General features: G+C 26.0%; 1 protein-coding gene and 1 long non-coding RNA gene across 8 annotated transcripts in view; one reads left to right on the forward strand and one right to left on the reverse strand.

Moving 5' to 3' along the window:
• The window catches only part of LOC147801881 (uncharacterized), a 287387-nt gene that overhangs the window by 269224 nt on the left and 3138 nt on the right, over window positions 1-15025 (forward strand). Inside the window, exons 1-2 of one of the 2 annotated variants that reach the window (XR_015430607.1) lie at window positions 10485-11966; window positions 14043-14189. This is a non-coding gene — a long non-coding RNA (uncharacterized LOC147801881). Of the gene's footprint in view, window positions 1-10484; window positions 11967-14042; window positions 14190-15025 lie in introns of those variants that run through there. The other variant, XR_015430608.1, reaches the window with a different exon arrangement.
• Window positions 1381-15025, reverse strand: part of LOC107455797 (protein phosphatase 1 regulatory subunit 12B) — a 187288-nt gene continuing 173643 nt past the window's right edge. For 4 of the 6 annotated variants that reach the window (XM_071187602.2, XM_071187600.2, XM_071187598.2 and 1 more), the window contains one exon: window positions 1381-7167. In XM_071187602.2, coding sequence (XP_071043703.1) covers window positions 7081-7167 — 87 coding nt within the window. In that variant the 3' untranslated portion in view covers window positions 1381-7080. Of the gene's footprint in view, window positions 7168-7644; window positions 7732-15025 lie in introns of all 6 variants that reach the window. The other 2 variants (XM_071187601.2, XM_071187599.2) reach the window with 1 other exon arrangement.

Raw genomic sequence — 15025 nt, forward strand, 5'->3', positions numbered from 1 at the left:
CTTACTATGTGTTGTATATTGTGGGTAAGTTTCATAAAATTCCATGTGTAATTTCTTGAGTTATCGCGATTTTTGTGAATTTTCCTTAATTTATGATAACCAGTGTATATATATGTTCATTTAGAGAAAGAACGTTTTCAAGTCCAATTAATTAGCATATTCGCCCCCAGAAACCATTAAGATTGACATTTAGTTTGTGAAAATCCGATCATTGAAAGATATTCAGGGAGATAGATACCTCTTATTTTGTTCACTGTATATTAACAAGAGTGATTATCGTCTTGTTTTCGAGCCGCCTTATAGTTAGAACTTTAAAGTTATAAATGTGAGCAATTTATTGTGTATATTCGCAATTTTATATTTTGTAGGTGAGTGTTATCTGTTTATATTTAAGTAAATGGATGCTAAGAGGTTATAAATTTATTAAATCATTTATGCCCACTTAGCTAAAAATGAAGCAGTAGTAATTTACACAGTTACATAAATTAAGCCTTTGTGAAAAGTAAAACAAAGATTTTACCACATCAAAAAGTCCTCCAAAAGCTGAATATCTTTTCTTAAAAATTCCATTCTTACTTTACTGATTTAAAAGGTATAAAAATTCATCAAGTTAGAGGACCCGTTTTGCCACTGTTTTTCACAATATGCTCTCTGTTAATAACTACATCACTTTTTTTCTCTTAAAAAAATTTAAAAGTTTTAACCTCATAGAGACAGTGTGCTAAAAATTTAAACCTATTCTAAAAGCAGTTATAATAAGAATTAACTTATTTTATATTAATTTATTTATAAGAATTAACTTATTTTTTAAAAAATTGAATAGTTTTAAAGAAGAAAAATTATTTCTTGGTTTATGTAAAAAGGAAACATGAAAATGGTATTCAAGTACCAAAGCCAAAAGAAATGAGTCTGCTTGACGTTCAATTAGACTTTGTTCAAAGCTTAAAACTAGAAATATTTCAAAATATATTATAATAAATTAAAATTTTTCAAAACTTTTATACAAAATCAAGATGCAAATAAAAAATTTTTCCTTGAATGTTTCAATTTTAATACCATAACTTAAGTGTTGCACAAAAAATGTAGTAATGCATTCAATTAATATGTTGACTATAATTGTATATGTTTTATAGTGTTAATGCCGGCCTTTTGCTTAATATTTCTTTGTTTTGCCACCGTTAGAAATGTTTGTCAACATATAGATGGGTATTTTTTGCAAAAATAATAATAGTAATAATAAATTTTTTTCTGTATTGTTTCAGCAAATTGGCTCACTGGAAATCAATACAAAAAATTCAATGGGGTTTGCGTTCCTTTCAAAAAAAAAAAAAAAAAAAAAAAAAAAAAAAAAAAAATTAAGATCAGAAATTAAAACATGCATTTATTTTTTGGAAGATTTTTATTGCTTTCATAATAGCCTAAAAATCTGTACATATTTATAATACTTCACATATGGAAACAAAATAAAAAAAAAACTTATAAATACTGAAGAGTTTGAAAAGTATACATAATTAGTAGATATTATTTTTATGCTTCATTTTGCTAGAAACGTTCTTTAGAAATAAATAAATAAATAAATAAAATGTATGAATAAAAATGACAGAACAAAAGCACACATTACAAATTTAAGTTCTCTCTTTACAACAAGTATTTAGAATAAAATTAAATATTATTAGTTTAAGTAAAGTATTAAGTAAGAAAATCCTTCTCAATCTTTATTAAACAGATAATAAAACTTTGGAATAACAGACTTACGACTAATTTACATTTCAATATAACAAATTACAATATATTATTTTGACAAGAATCAAGCATGTAGACATCAACATGATATAAATTTCAAATTGCACATTATTAACAAGGCATCTGCTAAAATGAGAGTTTCCAAGTTCATGACTTGTGCAAACAACTTTCCATGGCTTACAAGTGACTAATTTTTCAGATAATTTGCTTATTTTTGCTGACAAGGGGAGGGAGTCTTAAAAAACAGTAAAAAATATGCATATGAAATATTTGAACAACCTCAGCATTTTTCAAAATATATTATAATATTTAGAAGTAAAATTAAAAACTACAACAGGGCAAACTTTTCAATAGCGCATGTTGCTCTAGACAACATATCAAAAACATTTTAAATAAGGAAATGGGCAAAATAACACTAATAACTAAATAGATCAAAACAGATGGAGAATTGAATGTAATGTAATATGGGTAAACATAGTGAATCAATAAAAATCGAGCTAATAAATAAATAAATAATTTAAATAAATTGCAGCTTATTTTAAACTACATTTGAAAAAAAGGAAGAAAAAAGATTTAAAAATAACACTAGACAATTATATTGAAATGGTTTGAAAAACAAATGCAACAATGTTAAACCAATAGCTACTGCAACAAATTGAAGGAAATTGCACTTATAAATAAATATATTTTGAACTAACAATATCAGAAAAAAGTTAATTGAGAATGTAATAGTGCTCTTCTGTGATGGATCAATCAAAATTGCGCTACTAAATAAATACTTATATAAAATACGAAAAATTTCTAAAAATATTTTTTTTAAAAAATAAGCAGAATAAAATTTAATAACACGTGACAACTCATTATATTAAAATGAATAGGAAAACGAACGAAATTACTCTACAATGGGGGCAGGGGTAACATTATTATTTTGTACAACAGACAGGAAAAAAAAATCAGTTTTAGCAGGATTAAGTTTTCCAACACACAAAATCCATAATGAATAGGCAATAACTATAATTTTGCAGTTTTTATCATTCAAAACAGGACTATCTATGACAAATTTTGACCATTGGTGAAATCCATAACTTTCTATGATTTTAAAGGTATGCGGATACCCTGTAATAAATAGGTAGCAACTCAATAATTGCAATGAAAAACCAGATTTACCCTGTTACATAGAAAACCAATAATAAGAAATAGATAATTTTAATTCACAAACATAAAATTGTAACCATTCAATAGTAGAAACAAGAAGTACATTTTAACAACTTATTATTTCTTAAACTTTTTATTAATTATAATATAACAGGAAAATTGACAATTTTTGGAAACATTTTAAACAGAAATAGTACAATAAGAGATCATAAATTTTATCTACAACTTATATTTTCTACTTCAAACAAATTTTACACAAAATATTAACTTTCATCATAAAAAAATTGTAATAAGATTATAAGAAAAAAATTTACTAAATACTTCAGGATCATTAACAACCTATTTCAATGAGTATAATTATAAATGGGAATATCAGATCTATGTTTGCATTCAGAACACTAGCAGTGATTAATCATGCTTCTGTACATGAAATATCAATAACCCATTTCAAAGGCACATAACAGAAAATGCAGATTTGATGATAATGTACTCAGAATATTTACAAGTGTGGTGTGAGGAAAATTTCAGCGGGAAAAAATATTGCTGCAGGGTATAAAAGTGTACATGATTCTGAACTATTGCATAAAAAATAGCATTTTCAGAAGAATAAATTTATTAAAAAAATTTTTGTCTTTACAAATATATCAGCATATAAAAATATCAATTTTAATTATTATGAATTGAAGTTGTTAAAAAGGAATCTGAAGCTGATGGGCCAATAGAAAACTATGCCCATATAAGAAATGTAATACAGAATATAATTATAAAAAAATTCAGATCTATTGCACATTTCTTTGTAAAAAATGTTCAATTAAGAAAAAAACAAAAAATACAAAATGTTTTTATGCTCAATACCTTAAAAAGATTGGATACATTACTTTTAAAGCATTTTTAACTAACATTAAATAATAATAATTTCATGTGCAGTAGATTACATAATTATTTAAATACAAAAATACAATGTAAAAATGAAATGTGGGTCATTCCATATCATTTCAAACAGTTTTTTACAGATCCTGTGGCAGAATCGTAGCGACAATGTTGCAGAACGTTACATAGTTCTTGCAGAAATATTTTTTTTTTGAAAAGTAAAAAAAATTTTCTACAGAAATTTACACGTAATATTTGAATCGTGCATTTAGATAATAACTTTTTGACGAGATCAATTTACACCAATATTATCATAATTTACGCCGATACCAGCGTTTTTAGCAGTTATTGATTTTCACATGGATTTTAAATACCCAGCTATATTTCAAACAATGTGGAAAATTTGCATCGTGCATTTGAGTATTTACTTTTTAAGGCAATAATTCTATGGAATTTTTCGCAGTTATTGCAATGCTATTGATTTCTCCATAGTTTTTAAATCTGATATTTTTTATAGGATATTATTTATAACAACAACCTAATTTCGAAACGAAACACGCACTTAAGGAGTCAATCTTTTTTCGGCAATTGCTACTACGGATTTCATGACTTTTTTAATTGTGATGCTTATTTACAAAATGTGAAGAAGGAAATAATTTGTGCGTCCCCCCAACAAAATGCCAGAATATCACCCATAATATTATAATAAAAAATTATTACATGTTCAATTAAAAAAATATATATAATTTATCTTTTGTATACACAGTCCTTTTGTTATTTTAAATTAGTAACGTATATTTTTGTTATTATTAAAAGTATCTTGCAGAAAGATCTTAGTGCTAGAGAGTTTTGTCGCAGATAGCTCGAAAAAATTCTGATTACAGGGGTTATAGAGTAACTCAGACTTAACTAAAGATTTGAACTAACTAAACATTTTAATTTTAGCCAAAGATAAAATTCAAAAACAAGATATATTTGCTCTAAAATATTTCTCAGAATGTCACAGTAAGATCAGGAGAAGTTTATGTTTCTCACAATCTAAAAGATTGTTCCATAATTGATGATTGTAGTTAATTAATACAATACCATTTCAGACAAAAAATAAAGTGAAAACATTTTTAACAGTAATGAAAAAATCTTCCAAAATCTATTCATTGTTGAAGCATAAATAATGCGACGATGATAATAATCTGAATTAATTTGAATATTCATATTTATTTCAGAAGATTGTGTCACAATAACTTAATCAGTTTAAAAAAAAACTGCCATATAAAGGTAATAATTCTAAAAATTTGTAAGTCAATTTAATTTACAACATTTTTAGCTTACATAAAGCACAATGAGTTCAAAATTGTATTGAAATACTCTGCATTGAACTACCTAAAAAAACAGTTCTTCATAATTGTTTTATAAAGTGAAGAAGTAAATGTAATTTTAAGTTTTCCCAAGTAATATAAAAGTAATAAAAAGGAATAAAAGGTTTTAAAAAGGAATAATAACAAAAACATAGAGCTTTAAATTATATTGAGATTAACCTTAAAAACAGTGTTCACAACTGCCAGTCAAACAAGTGAATGAAAATTTTGAAACGTAAAACACATATTTTCATTTAGATTACATTTACAGAAACGCATAACATTTACAGAAAATTAAAATATTGATTGGTATGATTATTTCCCTTTTCTATAACAATTTCATTCAGATTACATTTACAGAAACACATAACATTTACAGAAAATTAAAATATTGATTGGTATGATTATTTCCCTTTTCTATAACAATTTCATTCAGATTACATTTACAGAAACACATAACATTTACAGAAAATTAAAATATTGATTGGTATGATTATTTCCCTCTTCTATAACAATTTCATTCAGATTACATTTACAGAAACACATAACATTTACAGAAAATTAAAATATTGATTGGTATGATTACTTCCCTTTTCTATAACAATTTCATTCAGATTACATTTACAGAAACACATAACATTTACAGAAAATTAAAATATTGATTGGTATGATTATTTCCCTTTTCTATAACAATTTCATTCAGATTACATTCACAGAAACACATAACATTTACAGAAAATTAAAATATTGATTGGTATGATTATTTCCCTTTTCTATAACAATTTCATTCAGATTACATTTACAGAAACACATAACATTTACAGAAAATTAAAATATTGATTGGTATGATTATTTCCCTCTTCTATAACAATTTCATTCAGATTACATTTACAGAAACACATAACATTTACAGAAAATTAAAATATTGATTGGTATGATTATTTCCCTTTTCTATAACAATTTCATTCAGATTACATTTACAGAAACACATAACATTTACAGAAAATTAAAATATTGATCGGTATGATTATTTCCCTTTTCTATAACAATTTCATTCAGACTACATTTACAGAAACACATAACATTTACAGAAAATTAAAATATTGATTGGTATGATTATTTCCCTTTTCTATAACAATTGCAGTTGGTTCACTGTAGATTTTGTTTTGGGGTCATTTTTCAATTCTATTTAAGTGAATAAACAGTATTATTTAAAAAAAAAACATGATATAAAAAAATATTATGCAATTTATAACAACTACTCAATTAACTCAATTTATAATAGAATAAAATGGTCAGATAGCGAACTTGTTATATTAAAAATTAAATTTTAATTGCTTTATATTACCTTTGCAGGCTGACTGTTTTCTTAACACCTTGTAGTATAGAAACAATGTTCAACAAAAATGAGTTATGTGAAGAAATAACACAGATTTTCTTACATCTTTTACAGGAGCATAAATATATTAAAAGCAATGGTGGGAGATAAGTGTTTTATTTTAGTTTATTTGAAGTGGAATGACCCAATGAGATCTGCCAAAGTAAGAAAGAATAAAAACTGCTTGAAAAAGAATGGCAGATTATAAGTATAAAAAAATTGCTACCTGCTGAAGTACTTGCTTCAAAGTACTAACTCAGGCAGCTTTTACTACAAGACTAGATAACAATTACTGAAGTTTAAGTAACAATATAATTTGCAATTAACAATGTAATAAACTTGAGAATCTATATGGACACACCACTCACTAAAAAATTCAAAATATAATTAACTTGAGCACCACAGTTTGAAAGCTGGAGTGAATCTGATGAATAAATTTTCCTTCAGTTTTCATAAATGTATCAAAAGTACATATAAATGTATGTATAAAAAACAAGCCTTTCTCTTCACATGGTATGGTATGGTTGAAAAGGAGAAATCTGCCACACGCAGGTACTAGGGTAGATAATGTATTCATTTTCACTTTGATAATTTGCTGATAACCCGAATAAGAGCTTTGTTTTCGTTACTTAATCGCTCATTGTCAGCCTTAAGTTTTTCAATTTGCTGTAAAAGAAAATTGCTCATTTAAATATGTACATTCAAAATGAAAGAAAAATTATTAAGAATTTATTTCTTTGAAAAATTGCATTCGAAAATTAAATAAAAATTATGCATGACAAAGAAAAAGTAGCTTGGCATTTCACTTTATTCACAAAAGCAGCCCTTAATAAATTAACCGTTGCTCAACAAACATACTTAAAAATATTTAAAAAATAATGAAAAAATATGGTAGTGTTACAAATGATTAATCTATAGTTAAAAATACAAATGTATAATAAGCAACTAATTTAGAGCTTTGTTAAACATAAATTATAAATAAAAAAAAGTAACCACAAAGTAGTTACAGGCAAATTTGTTAAATTACATTTTAACAATGAGATAGTTACAAGAACATCAGGAGAGCACCATACACAAATTCAACTGTCATGTAACGAGCAGTTTCTATATCAATCATGCACATTCCTAATAAAAGTAATTTACCTATTTGGATAATTTGCACACCATTCGTGACAGTGCTCGATTTTCAGCTTTAAGCTTTTCATTTTCAGTCTTTAATTTTGAAACATTCTGTAAGAAAATTATTGTGCAGTGTTTGAAGCTATAGTAGAAATATTACCAAACAGGAACACATCAGACAATGATAATTCCTTGTCTCATTGAAAGTAATTAGCACTAGTCTATGCTTCGAAACAGACAATACACGACCATTTTAAGCTACAAAGAGCATAAACAATGCTAAGCACTGCAACAGCAACAACACCTATACAATCTGAAAATTGCCCAAAAAGCAGCAGCAGTAATAAGCCAACAATTAGTAAAAGTAAAAAAAAAACCTTCAGTATTACATTGTTTGTAAATGAAGATCAAATTTCAAAATCATTTAGAATGAATTAAACTGTAGAGCAGAATACAAGCTTGCAATGAAGATAGAAACCTAAGCACTTTATCTGTTAAAAAGCGTTTCTTTTTTTAAAGAATAAAAGAAACAAATCACTAGAAACAGTTAAAATTTCTTAGAAAAAAATATGTCTAATAGAGCCTTTTAACAACATTTCCATTTAATATTTAAATCTATAAAAGCAATGAACTTTTACCAATGATCCATGCCACTTTGAAGAAACTAAAGAATTTGCCGTGAATTTCAGAAATCTGTTACAAACAGAAAAATGGCCCTTTTGATATTCAAACATAAAAAGGAAAATTTCCTATTGTGTTTTCATAGTGAATAAAACGACAAAAAAAACTAAACAGATTTAAAAATAAAGAAAAATCCATGTGTTCAGAGATTGTACTAATAAGAAGCATATACATATCACTTTTATGTGCATACCAAATTTATTTTTGACAAGGATAAAGTGCAAAGCAAATAAACTTATTCTATAAATTAAGCTTAAAATAGGTTATATTCCACATGGCATTTTAAAAAGGTTACTTTCAAACAAAAGTTATACTAAAGCTTTGTTTAGTAAGAGCTTTTCTAAGCAAGATAAAACATAAGAAACAAATAATAACAATAGCAAACCTAAATAATCAAAGTAATAGAGTGTAAATTCTCAAGAGAAAAAAATTATGAAGAAATTTAAACCTCTAATAGAGATGATTACCAAAACTTTTTTTAAAACTGTTTTATAAAGCAATTGGGCATTTATATTTCATTCAAATCTGATTAAAACTAAAAACATGCTTATTACCACCGAATCTAAATCTTACAGGTCTTAATCTTATTCTAGTAATGATAGATTCCTTAAGCAAAAATAATATTTTTCAGCATGCTTATCTTTCTTCACAAGTTTTGATTGTCATATTGAGAAAGAAAATATGGCAATCGATGTGTACAGTTAATTTTTAAAAAACTTTAGCATTATAAAAAATATGTTTTTAATGCATTATAATTCATATTTAGCTCTTATTAAAACATCTGGTAAGTCAAAGTTAATTTTAAAATAAAGAATTTTAATAAAATATTTTAAAGTCAAAATGTTTATTTTCACTAATCCCTTTTTTTTGTCCCATGGTATCTATTGTATTTTCATCGATTTTATGTAGGATTAGATAGAGATAAAATAAATAAAGATGATTGAGATTGTTATTTTTTAATTTAAATTGTTTAAAAATGTTTATAAATTATAGTTATTTTAAGAATAAAAAATAACAAGCTTAGCATTACTTGATATAAGGCAGAGTAGTAAACAACATAAAAACAGTCAATTTTTATGTTTTCACATAAACATTGCATCCAATTTAAATACACAAATTAAATTCAATACCATTTAAAAGAATAAATTAAAAAATTCTTCAGAATATTAGAACATAATTGTAAACTGCATTTTGATCACTCTAATTTGAAACTAACTTTCACAATGCCTGATGGAAAATCTCTTACGTTTCAATTCAACTGAAAGACGTCAAAAATGACAAATCTATCAAAGACGGGTAGTTCGCCTGGCCCCGAGACATTCTAATCCAACAAAGTGTTTGTGTTATTTTGTTATGATGATCTGGTAGTAATAATGAAACAAAATATACTTATTCATTCTTTAATTTTATTGATTTAATTCCTCTGATTTATCGAACTGCACTATACGTTGTGCAAATTGAGAAATAATATCAAAAAAATTTGTGTTAAAAAGGTAACTAAATCAAAGCAACTAATATAAAAATTTAATAACCTTCTCTTTCCTTGTTTTATTTTTTCAAACAAAATAAGTATGTAAAATATTACCTTTCCTAAACTTAGGAATAATCCAAGAGTTCTATTGTTTTATATGTGCATATTAAACTTTTCTCTTACATGGAAAGTTTATCAGAATATTTTAATATCTTCAACAAATTTGTTTACTATATGTCTTAAACTGAAGCTATTATCAAATATAAAATTTTTGTTAAAGAAACACATTTAATACAGACAGTAATTTATTTGATAACCAAGAGAATTTCAGTTAAAATTTTATCAATACACATTTTGTAATTTTTATTATTATGAATTCATAAACAAAAGATGATTGAAGAAGTAAGTGCAGATGCTTATTTGTTATTAATATGCATGCTGATAATTTATCTGAGTTCCTAGATCTATAAAATCTATCCTACTTAATAATTCTTCGTTTAGCGTTATTTAGTTGTTAATAATTTATTTGCGTTATTTAGTTGTTAATAACTTAGAACTTGTTTAGAGTAAAATGTTTTTGTAAATTCCATATTTTACTGCATTTAACTGTTGCTTCCAGATATTCAGGTTATATAACAAAATATGCTCTACAATTTATGAATTTTGAAATAAAAATAGTAATCTAATAACAAAATACTATGTCCAATTTTTTTCATTATTTTTTTTCATTTATTTACGTAGAAAAGTTGGTTTTGCATCAAGGACTTACCAAAGTCTTAATATAAAACATGTTCGACAATTTCAGAAATACAGTAATTGATTTTTTAAACTTATATGTTCATTAAAAATATTCGCATGATGTATAAATTTCTTTGGCTGTTAAATTTTATTTTTCTTAATTTTTACTGTAGAGTTAGTTGTAAAATTTTTTGTTATAACTAACTATGGTACAGAATTTAGTTTAACTTGAATATATAGGATATGAATTATTTTGATGCCACGTTTTATGAAGTCAAAACTGATCCTTGAGTGCATTTCAAAATGTGTCAAATTCAAGTGTTTCTGTCTTTTAATAAACATATCTTAAAAGTATGTTTGTTTATAAAATATTTATGTAGATCTTATGTTGAGTTAATTTTATTCACTTCATAAAATTTTTTTTTTATTTTATGTTAATTATCTTATTCTGTGCACACTGTTCCAAAAAAATTAGTTAAGGTATTTGATAATATTGAAAAGAATTTTAGTTATGCAATTATGTTTAGTTGATATATATTTAGAAATAGACTGGAAAATGTAGTTACATTCTTTGGCATCTTGATGATTGTAGTTGGCGCGAATAGGTACTTATACTGAAAAATTTAAAATGGTAACTTTCTGGGTTTATCATAATTCATTTTACTTGGTATTTTTTGTTTTAGATTTAATGTTAGACATTTTAACAGCTAATGACCTACAGGTCTAAAAAAACCTTGGTTAAACTAATTAAAAAAAAAATTTCTGTCTTATTTTTTTGTGAACTTATTTCATTACAGACAAACTGCTGTTTCTGGATGTAAACTTATTAAGAGAATTTATGAAACTTAACTGCTTGGAATTGCACAGGGATATTGTAACAGCTTTGGTCTACATCGACCGACATTGTCAATATTGGCGAAAACCGAAATTGTGTGTACGATATTGTACGATTCCCGTCGATTTCACATTAAAAATCTGTTTGTAAAATTTTCATTTAAAACTTAATTGTGTTCTTAAATCAAAATTAATCATATAAAAGACAAAAAATGACGTCAAATTGTTATAATTCCAAAAAATAAATTTAAAATATAAATTTAGAGATATCCGAATAACAACCGGACAATATTTGATATCAATATTGTAATCGTGTTTTTGTCACGACATCGATCGTTTTCACTAAATACTGAAATCTATGATATTCACCACTCGGAACCATAACCGTAACCCGTTAAGATGCTGTTTATCATTTTCCGCTACACCTGCCGTCTATTTATCTTTTGTCTTCTATCTTCTTATATTTAAATCTAATTTCGTCTCATAAGATTTATATCTTAGCGCATAATGTAAGTGGATTTAAAATGATTTCGATTTAGCGAGCCCGAAAACTCAAACCAGCTGAAGATGAAGGAGAATTAATGCACCTTGTTGAAGTGAGCGAATTCTCTGATCTTGGCAGGTATGTTCTGTTTTTAATATATATAATTATTGCAAGAATTACATTGATTTCTTCCTTTTTCATGTCCAGGCTGCTTAACTATTTAATTATATCACATTATTCAATTCTCATATTCACAAACAGTGGCGAAATTTTATAGTATGTTTGGAGGTGTTAAGCCTTCTGACATGCTTATGTTTATATTTTTTCACACCTGCAACTTGTACGTTCGATGAAAAATATTTTTTAATACTTAAACTAATTAAAAATGTAAGAGCTAAGTGAGCTAACAAATAGGATCATATTTGCATATTTTTTAATTATTAATTTGTCATGGTAGATAGAAATGTTTTTTTTTCTTCGATTTAGTATGTCTACTAGATTGATTTAATATGTCTACTGAAGATTTGATAAGATCTCTAATATTGCTGTTAGTAAGAAGTTTTTTTCTAGTTTGCAGCTATATACTATATATATATATATGTTTAATTATTATTATGTTTAATGTATTTAATTAAGATATATATGTACATATATATATATATATATATGTTTAAATTGCAAAAAAAAGAATTGAATCATGAAAATTTTATATGTCTTACTTACCGAACCGAATAGCTCATTAATCAAGTAATGAATAATTTCGGACGGGGTTTTGATATGTGTATATATATTTGCTAGAATTATGCTAATTTCCTCTTTTTTTTTTTTAGTCCTAGTTTGTTAACTATTAAATTATATCACATTATTCAATTCTGATATTCCCAAAGATCTTGTTTACTTTTATTGGTTCTGTGCACTGTAACAATTTGTCTGCTCCTCTCGGACTAAAAAAATGTCTATAACTTTTTGACATGCTCAATATACGCCGATAGTAGCGTAAATTGATGTATTTTTTCTGTTGTATTTTCGTCAGTTATTGATGTTGATTTTAAATATCCCGATTATCAACCTGAAAAATTGGAATCTTTTATTTGGGTATTTACTTCCTAAGTCAATAATTGTGTTGAATTTTATCAGTTATTGCTGCTGATTTCTCCATAGTTTTTAAATCTGATATTTTTTATACGATATTTTTATACAACAGCCTAATCTAGGAACGAAACACTCATTTGAGGCGACCGATTCGTGTGAATTTGTTGTTAATCTTTTTTCTTTCTTTTTTTTTGCCAAGTACTACTGCGTATTTAATGATTTGCAATTTTTTTTTATTGTGATGATTAGTTACAAAAGGTGAAGGAAATAATTTCTGTGTCCTCCGGCCTCCCAACAAAATGCGAAAATGTTACATGTAATGTTATAATAAAAATTACACATTCAATTTAAAAAAAGTTATATATAGTTTTTTTTTTTTTAAAAACAGCGCTTTTGTTATTTTAAATTAGCAGCATACATGTATATTATTATGAAAGGTATCTTGCAGAAAGATATTAGTGCTAGAGAGTTTTGTCGCAGATAGCTCGAAAAAATTCTGCCTCAGAGTATAACAGCTTTGGTTATACCTATCATTTCAATTAATGTTATTATACTGCCTTTTTAAATTTATTGTTGTGATTTTGTCGGAGAAAATAGTAACTTCGGTAAGTCATGACAACTTTTTGGAATTATTGATGGAAAGTCAGGGATTTGAAAATCTTAAATGTCGCAGATACCCCGTACATAATGAAAAGCAATCCATAGCTGAATATGTCCCAACTTTGCAACATATTTTAACTTATGCGATTCTTAAGTCAAATATGACTGTGATAAGTGTTTTGATGGTATAGGTGTTTCTCCGCACACAATTTATACTTAGAATTTGTGATAATTGGATTTGTAAACATACAATCTGATACTGCAATGTTTAATATATTTATGCAAAGGCATTTGCTTTGAAAGCTTCTCATATACAAAGTATAGAACTAATGCAAGAACTCTTTTAGTGAAAAGTGACTGAAGTCATAAATAATATATTATAAAAATGAAAAATTTAGATAATTCCTTCCTTCAGCACTCCCATGCCCGTTTTACTTGTATGGTCTTGATGATAAAATATGAGATACATTTTGTAATGGTTATTAAAACATTATATATATATATTTTTTTTTCTTCTTTCAGATATGTTATTTTGAAACTATCCGTAAAGGCTATCTATGCTCTTTTACTTCAGCACCATCTTGGAATTGGCGATGACGTATTGTAAATTAGAATGAAAAGGGAAACAGTGTTTTGAAAGCCTCTCAGCTGTTACAAACGCCATCTTGGGTAATTTTATAGACATAGAATTTTAAAATTTGTAATAAGACTTTTATTTTTCATTATCTTGCACTAAAATGGATCAGTTATTCCTTAAATTAATTACCCTGGTCCTTCCTGTTTTATTTTGCTTAGTTTGTATTCTAAACTCTAATACTTTTACATTTTACAGCATTGTATGTTTCAAAGTTCAAAAGTTAGCCACTCTTAAAGTTTTGTAATGTTTTTCATGGCGTCTTTTCTCAACTACTAGCTATCAGGGTTTGTTGATTTAAATCATAATTTAATACATGATTTAAATCAAATGATTTTTTTTAAAAAAAATCATTGATTTTGAAAGTTAAACGGTGTTTTAAATTATTGATACTTTATTGTTTTCTTTTCTTAGTTTTAAAATTTATTTTAAATAAATTGCTGCATTAATTAATTTTAGTTAGGTATTGAAATTACTTTCTATCTTGGTGTGTGTTAAATTCCAACACATTTGAAATTACATTTATAAAAATCTTTTTGATTCTTGAGATTGATTGGATAGCATTAAATGTGTACAGATCTTAGAGGAGTAATTTAGGTAGAGAGAACCAGTCCCCCATCCCTCGTTGCAAAGAACATCGTCACGTGATTCCTGGACGATTTTCCCTCCAGTAAACCCTGTCCCCATTCTTTTCCTATGGAGGTGAATTGATGAGCTGTGTTTTTAACTATGAAATTTTAAAAAAATGGTGGTATACTGCTGTGCATTTGGATGCAACAAAAAATTCATTAAAGGAGGACCTTTTGCATTTCACAAGAAAGATTTTTATTCTTTTATATTCACTTATAAACATTTATTTTCTATTTATATG

This window comes from Parasteatoda tepidariorum, chromosome 11 (assembly GCF_982258835.1).
Source record: "Parasteatoda tepidariorum strain Cologne lab strain chromosome 11, Ptep-v5.0, whole genome shotgun sequence".
Classification (NCBI taxonomy): Eukaryota; Metazoa; Arthropoda; class Arachnida; order Araneae; family Theridiidae; genus Parasteatoda; species Parasteatoda tepidariorum.